General features: G+C 42.2%; 1 protein-coding gene across 1 annotated transcript in view; it reads left to right on the forward strand.

Annotated features, from left to right (window-relative positions):
- Positions 1-17,611, forward strand: part of LOC132160715 (cadherin-22-like) — a 207,984-nt gene that overhangs the window by 181,179 nt on the left and 9,194 nt on the right. The window contains exon 11 of the mRNA XM_059570374.1: positions 7,588-7,839. Within this exon, the coding sequence (XP_059426357.1) occupies positions 7,588-7,839 (252 nt within the window). The remainder of the gene's footprint in view (positions 1-7,587; positions 7,840-17,611) is intronic.

Raw genomic sequence — 17,611 nt, forward strand, 5'->3', positions numbered from 1 at the left:
CCTGAACTCTGGCTAGACTGAATGAAAATGTTTTTTGATAATGTAAATGTTCTTTACTCTCTGTAAAATGAAAGTGTTAAAATAAGTATCTTACAATATTGTTATTAAAATTTACATTAAATGCAAATGCATTCGTATTAAAAATATTTTATGGCATGATATGGCACTTAAGTAAAAAGTCAGGTTTTTATGTGTAGTTAATAGATTACACTACATTTCCATATATTGATCAAATAGCAATCTATAAAGGTGCAAAACGCGTTTACCTACACATATTTGAGAAACGAGATATTTCCTGATATATTAAGCATGTTTGGAATTGTTTTGAATAAAAAGGAAAAAAAAAATAAAAAAAATAAGCCTATATCAGTTATACAGTGCTTTCGTAGAATGACTTATACCCCCGACCCCACCCCCCAAAAAAATGTGCCCCCTCAAAAATCATGAATGCATGACGCCCCTATATATATATATATATATATATATATATATATATATATATATATATATATATATATATATATATATATATATATATATATATAAAATACATTTGCACATCACAGAAATAAATTACAATTTACTATATATGTATATATATAGTAAATTGTAATTTATTTCTGTGATGTGCAGCTGTATTTTCAGCATCATTCCTCCAGTCTTCAGTGTCACATGATCTTCAGAAATCAGAATAATATGCCGATATGCTGCTCAGTTATTATCATAGGTGCGCAGTTATTATTAAACATATTAAACTGTTTTTGCTGCTTAATTTCTTGGATACTGTTTATTCAGGATTCTTTGACAAATAGAACGTTTAAAAGAATATCATTTATCTAAAATATGTTTTTTTTTCTAACATTAGAAATGTCTTTATTGTCACTTTTTGTCAGTTTAATGCATCGTTGCTAAATAGAATTATTGATTTCTTATTTAAAAAATGCACAAAAACAGTTTTCACCATTTATAATACTCAGAAATGTTTCTTGAGCAGTGAATCAGTATATTATTCTGATTTCTGAAGATCATGTGACACTGAAGACTGGAGGAATGATGCTGAAAATACAGCTGCGCATCACAGAAATAAATTACATTTTTCAATATATTCACATAGAAAATACTTATTTTATATTAAAATAATATATCACAATTTTCTGTTGTACTTTGGATGAAATAAGTGCAGCCTTGGTGAGCAGAAGAGACTTTACTTCTGGCCAGTAGTGTACTGTATGTAGTTTGGCCAGTTCAATTGCATCTGGTCCAAACAGGTGCCAAATACTGCGACAGTGAATGACAGTCCAGTCACTTTGACGAGAAAATGCTTTCTGAGCATTTGTGCTCGGGTCCCTGTTGGTTTTTGCGAACAAATTTCACCTTTGACCACAGCTCAGCTCTGAGAGAATCAATACGAGAGGAAAAGTCTTTCCCCTAATCCTCTGGTGTGGGACACGTCTGGTGCGTCCGTCCATCTTCAGGACAAAGTCTGATAGTGAGGTTAGACAGAACTTCAAAAATCCCTCGACCAGAGAGTTTCCACCAAGCTTTCTTTGAGCGAATGTCCCCGAGCAGACACCGTATCTTCCTTCTGTTCAGGATAATCAGATGGGTAGAGTTCCTCCAGACGCTTTCTGTGTCCGATGCTCCTTCGACGGGTCCAGGAGGTGTCATAAAAGTTAATCTGCTCTGGTAAAAGACCAATATGAGAAGAAGAAAAGAAAACCTTTAGTCTATGTCTGACTTGACAAATGCAATCTTTCATGAACGCTTCCGAGAGGAAGGCCACGCTGTCACTTTTATGACATCACCTTCTGTTTCAGCATCTGCTGTTTGTGTTCAGAAACAGAGAAGGAGGGGTATTTCATATTTCTGTCCAATTAACATGCATGGGTTTTCTGTTGTGTACTGAGAATTCTTTCATATCAGTTTTTACTTGGATTACTTTGTGTCTTATAGTGATTATTTAAAAACCCAGTATTGGAGCTGTGTGGCTTTTAGTCCATATCAAAAGTGTATAACCGTTTAACAGATAAACTTAATTAAAATTACATTACACATTCAACTGCAAACTTAAAAAAAAACTTAACTGTGAGTTTTCATTTTAACTGCTTTACTAGTGAGGTTTTATATAAAATGATATACAAATAATAAATATGACAAATTAATATTCATTTGAAATTAAATATTAACGTAATGTATATTGATTAGGGAATATATATATACATATAAGGACTGTCAAATCAATTAATCACGATTAATTACAAAATAAAAGATTGTGCTACATATATGTATATATTTCATATAATTATTAAATATATTCATTTATGTGTGTTTATTTATATTCATATTTATGTACTATATACAGTACATACTATGTGAATACAAACCTGATAAGTTGTATATAAATATATAATATTACATAATCGTAATCAATACAATTTACAAAAGCAAATACATAATGAATGAATATATAATATTACATTAAATAAATATAAAAATGTTAATGTATTATAAAATTGTTATCATATTAATTGTAATAGTTATCAATAATATTTATACACACACAGTTAGGTCCATATATATTTGGCCAATTTTTATGATTTTATATATATATATATATATATATATATATATATATATATATATATATATATATATAAAATCTCCTTCATTGTACTAATGAAAAAGTAAACATTTAAATTATAATTAACATTTGTTATGCATAATTTATTATTATTATTACATAATTACATATTACATAATTTATTTTAAATATTTAATGATAGAGAGAGTGTCTCTACTAATAGTGAAGCTGTGAGTTTAAAAGCAGTGTAATCATTTCATGCTGAGAAATATAATGTAATTCAGAACTGAGTATTCAGAGACAATTTGATAAATAAGGTATATTAGAAGACAGTATTCTTGGAGAATGTCCCTGAGTGTGCTGGCATTATTGATGTGACTCCATCTGCAAATAATCGGGTGTTTTCTGCTTCAGTGTAGAGTTTTGCTTTGTCAGTCTTATATCAGTTGTGTCCCGTCAGGCCGAGTGGGATTGTGTTTTTGCCCGGCTCTTTAGAGATGTGTGTAAGTTGATGTGACGCATGGGCAAATCCAGACTGATCTGACAGGAAGGAAATGTCAGCGGTGGAGAGCCAGGCAAATGTCATCTGAGCATGTGAGGACGGGCGAGGGCCACACAAACACACAAACACACACACACACACACACACACATACATAAATGCACGCTTGAGTAGAGACACACACAAACAGACACACACACATACATTAATACACGCTTGAGTAGAGACACACACAGACACACACACACACACACACACACACACACAGACACACACACATACATACATGCACGCTTGAGTAGAGACACACACACACACACACACACACAAACACACTAGACCAGATCAACTAGAGCTGGTAGAAATAACTCAAACACTGTGCAAACAAAAAGTGTGTCATTATATGTAAATTAAAAGAGTGAATCTCATGAAGATATATATACATATATATAAATATTCACTCTTTTAATATTTTAATTTCATATAATTTGGTATATATGTACTGTATACCATAAGAAAATTTGTTACTTGACATAAAATAAAATATTTAAAATACAATATTTATTTTGCATTATTTCTCTTATTTCTCAACATTTCTCCTTTTTATTTAGTTTAACTTAATTTATTTAAATAAAACTGAATATAAATAAATAAATAAAAATGAAAACAAATTAAATAGTTTCACAATGATACTTTCATTACCGGATATATATATATATATATATATATATATATATATATATATATATTACAATGTGACGATATAGTGACAGTGATATTCATTACTATTACAGTCATGATAAAGAGTATGGAAATGTGCTTGAAAGTTGAGGATAATGTTTGAAAATCGCTGGAAACAGTCATCATTTTTGTCCCCACTATAGCCTCACACACTTCACCTTTGATGATCCCAAAACAGGCTTGATTTTCTATTTGCTGAATATAATTTCCTATTTTCCTCATTTGTTGTTGGGATGAAACATGACCTGGACGTCATCTTTGACAGCTGTTGTGAGATTCACCCAGAAACTCTCCTAAAAGCACGCCTCCGCTGGTTTCCCCTGCTATCCCCCTCTCTAGCACACTCAAAAGAGCACACGTTGTGTCCTCCCACGTCCCGTATCCCTCATACCTCTGTTTCATGGACACATTTGTCAAGCTGTCAGACTGAATCTGTCATTTCTCCGCAGCGCCGCGTTACCTTCTCCCTCTGTGATCCGACTCACGAGGACGTCAGACTCTTAACTATCTGTGCTATTGATTCAATTGTCCTTTCACTGTAAAATTAAACTCATCGCTTCCTTTGTGCGTGGAATAGAGTCCTTCCAGAGAGGGACATAGCACTGGGAATTTGATTGACGACTCCAAACAAAACATCTTTTGGCTGTTGGTTTTGGACGGAGTCAGTCGATGGCACGAGGCTGTTCTCTCACAGCAGTGTTTGATCGGTCTTTCCACCAACACTGGCCACGTCTGTTTGTTCCCTGGACATCTGCTGGCGTGTTTTTAGTCGCAGAAGAATGCATAGCGCAGGCCGAGGGCATTGTTCATTGTTACTCAGTTTGTTTGGGATGTTTTTGGCATCGGCGCCGAGTTTTGTTCTGGTTTGATTTCACTGTTCTCTTCCCATTTTTCGTATTCAAAAGAGTTCGATTGTTCTGGCCTCAGTCGGCCGATGCTGTGATACAGAAATGTTACAATATGTTTCCATCTGGCAAATGCAGATGTCGAAAACAAGTGTTTGGACCCAACTCGTGTAAATGTGATTTAGCAGATCAAGAGTCTCGAACGCTGCGGGATGTTTCTTTCTCATCGTGTTCAGATCAGATGCTGTTTTAGTGATTAGTTTAGTGACTAACCACAAACAAATGATCCTTTCTTCATTTTCAGCACAAGATCTACGTATTGTTATAGTATTTACACATTTTACAAATTCATTTTATACGTCATGTTTTGTTTAAAAAGGATGATTTCATTTTGATGAAATGCGTATATTATATTATATATTAAATGCATACATATGTCATGTATAAATAATTAATAATAACTGTTTAATAGTAATATTAAACTGATACAATGTTATTATTAATAACTATTAATTCAAATACACTGTAAAAAAAAGAAATCCATGAAATAACAGAAAAAGTAATGGCAGTGTGTAATATGTGCAAAGCAATAGCTATTTTGAGAAAGTATTTTTAAATTAATATTAATTTATAATAAAATTATAAATATATTATTTTCATATATCATTTACATGCCATTTAATTTATTATTTTGTTGTTTATAATTATTTTTGAAAAGTCATGAAAAGTATCCGTGAGTTTACTATTTTCTTTTTTTATGAAATTTGAATGGTGAATATAAATGTTATGCTCTTTGCTACAATATTTCATTGCTAGTTATTGTTCTTGTGCACAGTGATGTCCGATCTGTGAATCATTGTGAGTTGATCCTGAGTCGGTTCTGAATGAATCATGAGTGATTTGGTCTGCGTATGAATCATTTTTAAGAATCCTTATCTAACGACTGGAAAGGTCACAGTAATTCTTTGGCCGAAAGTGCGGGATCCCTAATAAACGTAAGCACTAAATCTGATGACTCTAAATCAGCTATGAAGCTAATCTGAGCGCTGATTCGAGGTGCTGAACTCAATCACTGCTTTCCTTCTGCGTCCTCTTTTTGTCATTTAGGTGTTTGCCAGAAATATGTGACCTAACTAGCTGAATATTGAAAGGTCACGGCTCTGCGCTCTTTAATAATTGATTGGTTTCCCGATCAATGAGCGCTTTTTAAAACACATCTCAGAATTGCTCATCGCAGGGAAACGACTGAATGGTAATCTCTCCGTTCCTGATGTTTCAGACTTCAGAAATGGATTTGTTGCCTTCGTTGAAGGTGTGTGCTGTATTTATGAGAACGAGTGAAGATTTACAGGCCCAGTCGAGTCACAGTGTCATCCTGCTTTTACAGACAGGATTTAGCAGAAATCCTGGTCTTGTGCTGGATGTGATGACGTGAGCTGTATTTATCTGTGAGTCTTGTTCTAGCGCTGGAGCTGATGGTGATGTACGTTCTTCATGACGGATGGCTCCTGTGCCTGTATGCAAGTCCATTAGTCGAGCTGTTGCTGCAGTTTTTCATAGTATTTTGCTGTTTGTCTGTGTTTGTCGCATTCATACATCTACCGCTTCAGTTCTGGGAACTTCACACCTGCTTTATTTCTCGCTTACGGCCTGCAGTGTGTTCAGTTTGTGGTTGCTTCTTCTATTAGGGCAGCCATTGGTTGCTTTGTATCTGTGCTCTTGTTTTTGTATCATATCAGGACACAACTCTGTATAATGGCATGGGTATGACACAGGTATTACAAGGAGAGGGTGACTTATGAGGACATAACCCACGTCCCCAATTTTCAAAACGCTTATAAATCATACAGAATGAGTTTTTTTGAGAAAGTAAAAATGCACAAAGTTTCCTGTGAGGGTTAGGGTTAGGTGTAGGGTTGGTGTAGTGCCATAGAATATACAGTTTGTACAGTATAAAACCATTACGGCTATGGGATGAACACACTTTACACAAAAACAAACGTGTGTGTGTGTGTGTGTGTGTGTGTGTGTGTGTGTGTGTGTAAGTAAGTATGGCTTTTTAATATTCAAAAGTTTGAAAGTTTGAACTGAGTAAAATCTTGTTAAATAAAGTCTCTTACTCTCACCAAGGCTGAGAGTTACTGGGCTTTCTGAACGACTAGTTGACTAATTGGTCTTAATTAAAGATCCTGTATAATTAGATTGCTTTTAGGTTCATTTATCTGAAATAGAATGTTTTTTTTTTAACATTGTAGATGTCTATTAAATGTAATTATTTAATTTTTTAAATAAAGTATAAATACAAATTATGTTGCTTTTGTATAGTGTCGCTTTAATTTAGTTTTCACTTTTACAATTAGATATAAATAAATCAATGAATATTTTATCATAAAATCATAAAAGTTGGTGGGTTGTTTGAATGACTAGTTGACTAATTGTTCTTAATTAAAATTCTTGTATAATTATACTTGTTTTAAGGTCCATTTATATGAAACAGAATGTTCTTGTAAAATTATAAATGTTTTCTCTATCACTTTTGATTAATTGAATGTGTACTTGCTGAATAAAAGCATTTATTTATTTAAAAAAGTATATTATTATCAATTAAAATAACAAAATAGATTGTTATATATATATATATTTAAAAACATTTTTGACTTTCTCTTTACTTTCATTCTCTCTTTTTTTAAGTAGTATTTAGTTCTCAACGTTTTGCTCTAACATTGTAGAAAGATGGCAAAACTGTGCTATTTTTAAATGTACCATAATATGTAATGTTTATACTAAGATATGTAGTGAGTTTACACACAACAGATAAGGCTTTAATAGTAAAACAATGCATACTTTAAAACAACATATAAATAAAAGAGGGCATATATTGAGTCGTATGTTCAACCTTTGTTCTCTGTGTCTCTGTAGACAACACAGCCGGCATCAGGACGCAGCGATCCGGATTCAACCGTCAGGAGCAGAACGTGTACCTGCTGCCCATCCTGGTGGTGGACAGCGGCCCTCCGGCCCTCAGCAGCACAGGGACCCTCACCATCCACGTGTGCGGATGTGACACGGACGGAGCCATTCAGTCCTGCAACGCCACGGCTTACGTCATGTCAGCCGCGCTCAGCCCCGGCGCTCTCATCGCACTGCTGGTCTGCATCCTCATCCTCATCGGTAAAGCCTTCACTTATCCTCCTTATAGTCTTATAGGAGCATTATGAGTTATTCGATTAAATACATTCCTCAGTTCGTAACCGCAAATGAGAAATGCATGCTTTAGGAAGCCAAGCAGGCAAGAAACTTATATTTCAGTGTTGCATAGATTGTCTAGTTGAGTGCCTTTCTCGGTGGATCAGCTTCTGCGTATGCATTACTCGTGTCATTCCTGTGAGTTTGTTGAATGTAAACAGTGTGCTACATCACATCCTCAAACGGATGCCATGCGAAAGTAACCATGTTTTCTCTTTCTGCTGGTTGTGCGGTGAAAGACTTTGGCAGACGGGGTTGATGCATGACTCTATGGCACTGGTATCATGCTGTATGTGTGTAATATTGTGTTGCGGTTCTAGTTTTGAAGCAATCTGACAAATCTGACAGTGTGTTGAGTACCAACATCATTTAACTTGACTGGTTGAACATCGCCGAGGTCTTGGGTACAAAGAAACTGATTAAATTTATAGCTTGAATTCAGTGTTCACAGTGGATAAAAAATATCTGTCGTATGAGTAAATGCAAGTCACTAAAAGTTTGAGCACACTTTACTCATTTTTATCTCATCATTAAAAATATATATATTTTGAATATATTTTTTTTTATTAATACAATTTTACATAATTATTATTAACATATAATTAGATTTTTTTTTTACATGCGTAAGTAAAGCAGTTTTATAAATTTAATAAAAGAATTACAGTTATATATGGTTTGGATGAAAAAAGTTATAGCTCATATTGTATAAGTTTCTTTGAAAAAAAAAAATTAGAAACTTTAATTTAATTTACTAATTAAAAAATGTATGTATTTTAAAATTCCTTTTTGTGATGCCAAAGCTAAAAAAAAAAATAATAATTATGTTCTATTATCAAATGAAGTAATAAGAATATTACAGTTATTATTTAAAAAATTCACATTTCTAAAATTTTTCTAAAACGATGGATGAAAAAAGTTACAATAAAGAATGAGTAGATGCCTCTAGACATTTACCTACACTTCTTTTCTGATAGCTTACCATTGATTTCCAATGTGTTTCCCATTCATTCATGCACACTCATACATTTATTATCTGTGGTATGCTGTTTCTAGATATTAAGTGGTAAATAATCCAGAAGATTCCCTCTGCATTCATATACAGTAAGTATTTCACAGAATGTGAGCATGCTGGTCAATGATGTGAAAGAAAGCGAGGGTCATTCATCTGTATAATCTAACCTTTAACAAAACACAGGTGACCGACGGATCTTGAAGGTGCAAGTATGTCCACTTGAGAATGTGCATTAGCTAATATCTGCTTTCACAGAGTAATTAACAGAGGCTTTCATCAGTTATATGCATGGAGAGCTGGCATAGAAATTAGCACACGCCACCAGCCAAATGCGGGTGATTTTGTGCTGTGGCGGGTAAACTTGTTTCACCTACTGGCCACCGTGGCGGGTAAATAAAAATAGCATACTGTTTCACCGGATGACAAAAAATTAATTTCCTCAATGGATCCGCAGCGCACCTGTATAATGTAGGCTACCGTAAACTCTAATGTTAAGGAGCACAAATCGCCAGCGCTCTCTCTCACACTCACATAGAGAAAGAGAGAGAGAGGGGATTGACATGCTACATTTAAACATTATTATTTGCTGTATTTTCGCGAACGACAATCTCATTGGCTGGCGCTCACCTATTATCGTCCCTGTTTTGATTTCAGCAAATCAGTTCGAGCGAACACACAAAACCTGATTAATATTCATGAACCCAGCAGCTCATTAATCCTTAGTAATCCTTAGTGTGTTTTATAGTTTTTATTAGTAGGAATCGTATTATTATTATCTTATCAGTATTTTAATTTTTTTTTTTTTTGTAATTTTTTTATTTTTTATTTTTTTTTTTTTACAGAAACACTGAATGACCAAAAAAGCACCACCACCAGTCCAGTTAAAATGTTCAGTTAAAACGACTAATACGCATTCAAACATGGTTATCAAGTTTACTTCTAATTACTAAAGTTCTATTCTTAAGTGATACTTGATTATTATAAAGCTTGACTGACTGGCGAGTAAACTAAAATAATTACTAGCCAATGGCGATTCAATTGCCAAGGTGTCCGTAGAGGGTTGTAAGTTGTTATGTAGAAACAACATTGTATCACTACACATGTTTGAATCCTTTCCTTTGGAATTAAATACAACATTATTAATACGTAAGAAAACAGTGCAGTGTATCATCCGGTTGGGCTACGGAGTTGAGAGAATGAGCTACTTCAGCAAGAGTCGGCTGATTCGAAACCTAGTAAGCTGTCTAGATAGGAAGCATTTTTGAGCATCACTGAAAGAGAAAATGTCAGTATTTCATTGAGACTCGAGATTAAATAAACTGCTTAAGTATTGTAGATATTGTAGTATTCATTTTCACATGCATTTACACATTGTCGGTTAAAAACAAGAAAGTGGCTGTAGATTTTGAACTAAATTTTGGACAAAAAAGTTCATTTCCATCCCTGATGGAGAGCAGCAGATATACACAGCATGTTTACCTCCACGACCGCTGCGTCTCATTTAATAGCTCGTCATTATTCTTTAAAACCCGGGTTCAAATGCGACAGGAGGCAAAAAACAAAACTAGATTGCCCTAAAAGCTGATCAATATTTCATTCAGCATCCTCTGCAGTTGCTCATCCTCCGAAAGCTTTTGTTCTCTTACGAGAGCTCTCTCGTACTGCGTCTTAGCTAAGACGCTACGGGAAAAGTCTCTTTTCACGAAATACTGAAGCAAAAAATTATCCTTAATTTTGTATTTTTGTAAAGCGCATTTGCAGCAGTACACAGCCATAGGCGAGACGGCTCGTTCGCTCATTGGCTTGTTCTGCGGCAACTGCACAGCCTATCGAGCGCGGGCTGATGCAACATCAGACCAATAAGGGCGCTTCGCGCCCTTCTTGCCACTTCCCGCCGAAACGGGTGTGGCCCAACCTTTAAAAGGAGCTCGAAAAGGCTGACTCACCTGATTTTTCATCTCTTCAGCGAAGCTCACGCATCGCTGGATCACGGAGGAAGCAAGCGCCGTCTGAGAAAGCACATCAGCAGGACGAGCCATTCTGAAGCTGCTGGCATCGCCGCCTTCCATTGCCGTTCCTGCTGCGCTATCCGGCGCCTATATCCTTTCAATCCTGTTATATACAAGCTGTTCTTTATGTGTGTGTGTGTGTTCGCCCTGCGACACACACTCGTAAAAGAGCTCGCGTCTTTTTTTTAAGATGCCTTCCTGCGGCTCGTCAGAGCCCCACTCAGCGAGGGAGACCGGTACGTCATCTGTGTCTCCTGCCTGGGTGAAGATCATGCAGCGCTCGCTCGCTGACGGCGGATGCCCCCACTGCGAGCTGTTGCCATGGTGACTCTGAGGACTCGCCTGGCCTTTTTCTCTGAGCCTGCATTCTCCGCTGCGCTGAGGCGCCGTAGAAGCATCGCTTCCAGCGGATTCCGGAACCGTCTTCAGCTCAACCGAGCTCGCCGGTTCGCCCTGCTTCACCGCCCCCCCCCTGCATCGCTTCCCGGTGGGCAGCGCCCGCTGTTTGCCGGAGCGTCGTCCGAGGAAGTCGATCTCAGGGCCGCGTCGGGGGAAGAGGACACGCGCTCTCTGCTAGCTTCGGGCAGTGAGGGCTGGGCGAGCTCCGAGGATCTCGCTCCTTCTGCTCAGAAGCCCAGCAGACGAGCTGACATCGAGAAGGAGCCGGGGCGAATGCTCATGTTGGCCGCGATGAGTCTCGGCCGCGAGTGGTTTGCACCAGCGCCCCCCCCCCCCCCCCTCTCGTTCCTGGCTGGATGGTATTTCCCTTTCGGATGAGCGTACTTCTCAAAGCCCGCCTCATTTCTTCCTGAGCTTCACGAAGAGGTGGCGAAGGCTTGGAACGCTCCATATTCAGCACGAACTCGTTCGTCTGTCTCACTAGCATTCTCCACACTGATGATGCTAAAAACAGGAACTACCACTCACTTCCGCCGGTGGAACAGACAAGCGACGCACCTTTGTCCGCCCTCTGCTGGACGGCGGCAAAAGCGGTGTTGCCATCTAAAGCCTCCTGTGTGACGCTGCGTCGGCACTACTAACGATGGCTGCTCCATCGAAGCGCAGGTGTACGAGTTCCGCTGTGGCCGAGCTCTCACCCAAGCGCGCCGCTGTTTCAGTTCCAGGAATTGTGACTGTCTCAGCGTTTTCTGCAATGCGCAAGCCTGCACAGTTGCCCGCTTGCCTGCACACAAAAGCCGTTATCACAACAGCTTCAGCAACGCAGCTCGAGACCCCCGTTCTCGCTCTACTGGCCGTCGCCCCGCGCCGCGGGGACCGCGGCAGAGGATTACGGTGAGGCCGGGAGCCCCGAAGCCATCCTGGGAAAGCCATCTACGCATGCTGCATGACGCTGCGTCGGCACTACACACGATGGCTGCTTCATCGAAGCGCCGGTGTACGAGTTCCGCTGCGGCCGGGCTGTCACCTAAGCGCGCCGCTGTTTCAGTTTCCAGAGATTGTGACTGTTTCAGCGTTGTTTGCAATGCGCAAGCCTGTACGGTTGCCCGCTTGCCTGCACACGAAAACCGTTATCACGGCTACCCAGATATTTCCCGAAAAAGGTGTAATTTCTGGTGTCCCGGCCACGGCCGATGGTGCTATAAATGTAGTGACGATGCCCACTGCTCAGTGCCCATCTCCGCATATAAGCACAGCCCTTCACACAGGGCTCGCGCCTATAAAAGCGACTCAAGTCGATCACGCGCACTACATAGTAGACGTGCCCACTCCTCAGTGCCCACAATCACTATGTCACACGCGTCATGTGGTTTCTGTAAAAACGAAACCCGTGCACGTTCGTCCGGCCACGGCCGATGGTGCTATAAATGTAGTGACGATGCCCACTCCTCAGTGCCCATCTCCACATGTAAGCACAGCCCTGCACACAGGGCCTGCGCCCATAATGTCGACTCAAGTCGGTCGCGCACACTGCATAGTAAACGTGCCCACCCCTCAGTGCCCACAATTACTATGTCACACACGTCATGTGGTTTCTGTAAAAACGAAACCCGTGCATGCTCGTCCGGCCACGGCCGATGGTGCTATAAATGCAGTGACGATGCCCACTACCCAGTGCCCATCTCCACATGTAAGCACAGCCCTGCACACAGGGCTAGCGCACATAAGATCGACACAGATCGGTCGAGCGCGCCGAATAGTAAATGTGCCCACTTCCCAGTGCCCACATACACTATGTCACATACGGCGCGGGGCTTCTGTAAAAACGAGACCCGTGCACGTACATTCTGCACAGGCAGACAGCGAGTTGAAAGTGGTAAAAGTGCACACATGCAGCCCACGGTTACTCGCAGATATATCGAGTCCCACGGGACCCGCTCAGCCTCCCTCCAGTCGGTTAAGCGCCGGAACGGGGTCGAGGAAGAGCGATCTGCCCGCTGTGATCAGCGCGCTCCCCGCCTCAGATGCGCAGCACACTCGAGCGCCGCCGTTGCCCAGTCAACAGAGCGCGTTTCGCATCCAGCCCTTAGCCATTCATGCAGATGCATGGTCAGTGCTTCCAGGGGTTTCGGATTGGGTGCTAGGCATTATAAAGAGAGGCTACTCGCTACAGTGCTTTTCAGCGCGCGTCGAAACTACGGTCAAAACAGAAGTAGCACACATACTTCGGGCCGAAATATCAAAACTGTTGAGCAAAGGGGCTGTAGAGCCTGTGTCTCAAAGCGAGGGGGGGCTGTACAGCAGATACTTTCTGGATCTAAGACAGCTGAACAGGAATTGATGAAACACAGTTTCAAAATGTTCACGACCAGGAAGCTCCTCGCGCAGATTCGCAGAGAGGACTGGTTCATGTCAATAGATCTGAAGGACGCGTATTTTCAAATACAGATAGCGTCAAACCACAGGCGATATTTGAGATTCGCCTTCGAGGGCCAAGCATACCAGTTTGCAGTCCTGCCATTCGGCTTGTCCGTAGCTCCTCGTACGCTTACGAGGTGCATGGATGCAGCGCTCGCTCCTCTTAGACTCAGAGGCACACGAGTGCTGAATTATTTGGACGACTGGCTGGTCCTGGCCCGATCATGAGCGGAGCTCATGGACCACAGAGCCGTTTTACTCGATCACCTCGAGAAGCTCGGCCTCAGTGTCAATTGGGTGAAGAGTTCGCTGAACCCCAGTCAGACGATCCTGTTTCTGGGTATAGTTCTGAACTCGTGTTCCATGACGGCGCGGCTGTCACCACAGCGCGCGATGGGCATTCAGCGTGCAGCGAGTTCTTTCCGCTGTGGCGCGACTGTGTCGCTCAAACACTGTCAAAAGATGCTGGGTTTCATGGCCTCAGCATCTCCGGTTCTGCGGCTGGGCCTGCTCCGCATGCGCCCCCTGCAGTTCTGGCTGAAGGCTCGGGTGCCGCGCAGAGCGTGGGCGTCTGGCCGGCTGCATTTCAAGGTCGATCAGAGCTGTGTTGCGGCTCTAGCACCTTGGACAGCGAACGGCTGGTACTGATCAGGTGTAAGCCTGGGGACTTCCCCGAGTGTGAAAATGGTGTCGACGGACGCCTCCACTTCGGGATGGGGAGCGCTGCTCGAAGGCAGACCGTCCTTTGGCCTATGGTCAGAACGGGAAAAGCTCCATCATATCAACTGCCTGGAAATGCTGGCAGTGGAGAACGCGCTGACGCGCTTTTGTCCCCATATCAAGGATCACCACGTCATAGTCTGTTCGGACAACATGTCCGTGGTGTCCTACATAAATCGCCAGGTCGGTCTCGGGTCCCGAAACCTGTGCAGGCTGACGGAACGCCTCCTGATTTGGGCTCAGCGCAACGTGCGCTCGCTGAGAGCAGTGCATGTGCCTGGACTGCAGAATCTGGGTCCAGACAGGCTGTCCAGAGGCAATGTTCCTACGGGCGAATGGTCTCTACACCCGCAAACAGTCCGGCTGTTGTGGGAGAGATTTGGCATGGCGGAGGTGGACCTTTTTGCGTCCCACGAAAACGTTCACTGCCCCGCGTTCTTTTCCAAGAACGAAAGCGCGCTGTCACGGAGATGGCCGTGCTGCCCGCTTTATGCGTTCCCTCCCGTCTCCCTCCTTCCGCAGGTGATAGAACGGGTGAGAGAAACGAGATGTTCAATACTGCTTGTAGCACCTCTTTGGAAGAACCAACCATGGTTCCCAGATTTGACGCAGTTAGCAGATGTCGCCCCGTGGCCGGTACCGTTGAGGAGAGACCTCCTCTCACAGGCCAGGGGCTCGATTTGGCACCCTCAACCGGAGTTGTGGTCCCTCTATGTATGGGCACTCAATGGTTACCCGCTGATCTTGCAGTGGGAGTGCTAAATACCATCACTCAGGCTAGAGCTCCGTCGACACGACGTCTGTATGCCTCGAAGTGGTCGGTGTTCTCCAGCTGGTGCACAGCTCGAGGTTATTCACCCCTTAGTTGTGAGGTGACGGAGGTCCTCTCCTTCCTTCAGGAGCTGTTGGATAAGGGCAGAGCCCCATCCACGCTCAAAGTTTATGTGGCTGCCATCGCGGCGTTTTCTGAAACGGCGTCTGGTCAGTCAATAGGAAGGAATGATTTAGTCATCCGGTTCCTCAGAGGAGCTAGGAGGCTGAATCCTCCCAGACCTCCGTCAGTCCCTATGTGGGACCTCGCGGCGGTTTTGGAGGCCTTGAAAGGTCCCCATTTCAAGCCTATCCAATCGATTAGCCTTCAGCATCTGTCGTTCAAGACAGTATTCTTGTTGGCTCTCGCTTCTGTGAAGCGTGTGGGTGATTTGCACGCGCTCTCGGTGAGCCAGTCGTGCTTGGAGTTTGGGCCCAATGACTCAAGAGTCATACTCAAACCTAGGCACGGTTATGTGCCGAAATCCCTCAACACACCGTTTCGGGCTCAGGTTATTGCCCTGTCTGCCCTGCCGGTGTCAGGGGAGGATGGAGACTCGAGTCTTCTTTGCCCTGTCAGGGTTTTAAGAGCTTATGTGTCTCGCTCTGCTGCCTTTCGGCAGACGGAGCAGCTATTTGTCTCGTTCGGTGGGCGTTCCAAGGGAATGGCTGTTTCGAGACAGACTCTATCCAGATGGATAGTTGACGCCATAGCGTTAGCTTACGCTTCCAGGGGCCTTCAGTGCCCGTTGGGCGTCAAAGCACACTCTACAAGAGGCACCGCCTCGTCGTGGGCGTGGTCTACTGGGATCTCCTTGCAGGATATATGTATGGCGGCAGGTTGGGCCTCGCCGTCTACATTTATCAGGTTCTATAACCTGGAGGTTCCCGCCTTGCAAGCAAGGCTGCTGTCGGTATAGGCGAATCAGGGCCCTGAGGGGAATTCTGAGTTCACGAGCGCTATGCGCTGCCGACTGTTATATGGGCAGTATTGCGTAAGACCCGCATTGCCACATTGGTCAGGCCTTGCCTCGGCTGTGTGACGTCATATTGCCGCATCTACGGATGCTGCTAGATATGGGACGGAGGGCTTTTTCCCTTTTCTGTCCTGGACTCTCTGTGAGTCCCTCAGGTGACTGTGCACTGTAAATCCTGGGCGTTGCTTCAGGTTTATTGGTGTGTGATCCCTGCGCGCATGGCGTTTTACATTGGGTTCCCGTAGCGTCTTAGCTAAGACGCAGTACGAGAGAGCTCTCGTAAGAGAACGTACTCGGTTACTAAACGTAACCTCGGTTCTCTCTAGAAGAGCGAACGAGTACTGCGTTCTCTGCCGTGCGCACGATTCACTCTGGTTCGCTTCGGCGATGAAATAAATCAGGTGAGTCAGCCTTTTCGAGCTCCTTTTAAAGGTTGGGCCACACCCGTTTCGGCGGGAAGTGGCAAGAAGGGCGCGAAGCGCCCTTATTGGTCTGATGTTGCATCAGCCCGCGCTCGATAGGCTGTGCAGTTGCCGCAGAACAAGCCAATGAGCGAACGAGCCGTCTCGCCTATGGCTGTGTACTGCTGCAAATGCGCTTTACAAAAATACAAAATTAAGGATAATTTTTTGCTTCAGTATTTTGTGAAAAGAGACTTTTCCCGTAGCGTCTTAGCTAAGACGCAGTACTCGTTCGCTCTTCTAGAGAGAACCGAGGTTACGTTTAGTAACCGAGTACGTTCACGCAGAGCGAACACACTGGGCTAATGACATGCAGCCTCTCCGGCGGAGGACGGCTGAGTTAAGGGATGCTCAAAACGGATGTAGCCCTTGCTCGCAAAAAGAGCAGCATCAGCACCGCTGTCCCGGCGGAGCACCGATCTTTAAATAGAGCAGCCTTTCCAGACATCCACCCGTTCCCATGTACCGGAGCGGTGGACTGCGCTTCTCTTGTCATCTCTGAAAGTTTTATGACTTTCTCCTAGCCTCAGTATATCTGTCTTTATTTCTGTCTTCTGCACTTAGCGCTTTTCCCATCTCTCTCTCTCTCTCTCTCTCACTCAAGAAGCCTCTGCTCATCTTTCCTGCGGTGAATCATTTATGGGTCATGTGCGGGTCATCGCACGCAACCCATTTCTGTTTAATTAACCTTGTTTGCTAAGTCAAGCATTGCTTTCACTATTGCTCGTGTATTTGGTTAAGGGTTTTCAAAACTATTAACCTGAAGTATTAAAGCTTGTTGGAGAAAAGTCTGAAAATAATGTTACATTTGTAAGTGATCAGGCATAATATATTTGATAAATATAGCTGTAGACCAGATTAGACTTATTTAATTTTATTTTTTTTATAATT

This window comes from Carassius carassius, chromosome 17 (assembly GCF_963082965.1).
Source record: "Carassius carassius chromosome 17, fCarCar2.1, whole genome shotgun sequence".
NCBI classification, from domain to species: domain Eukaryota; kingdom Metazoa; phylum Chordata; class Actinopteri; order Cypriniformes; family Cyprinidae; genus Carassius; species Carassius carassius.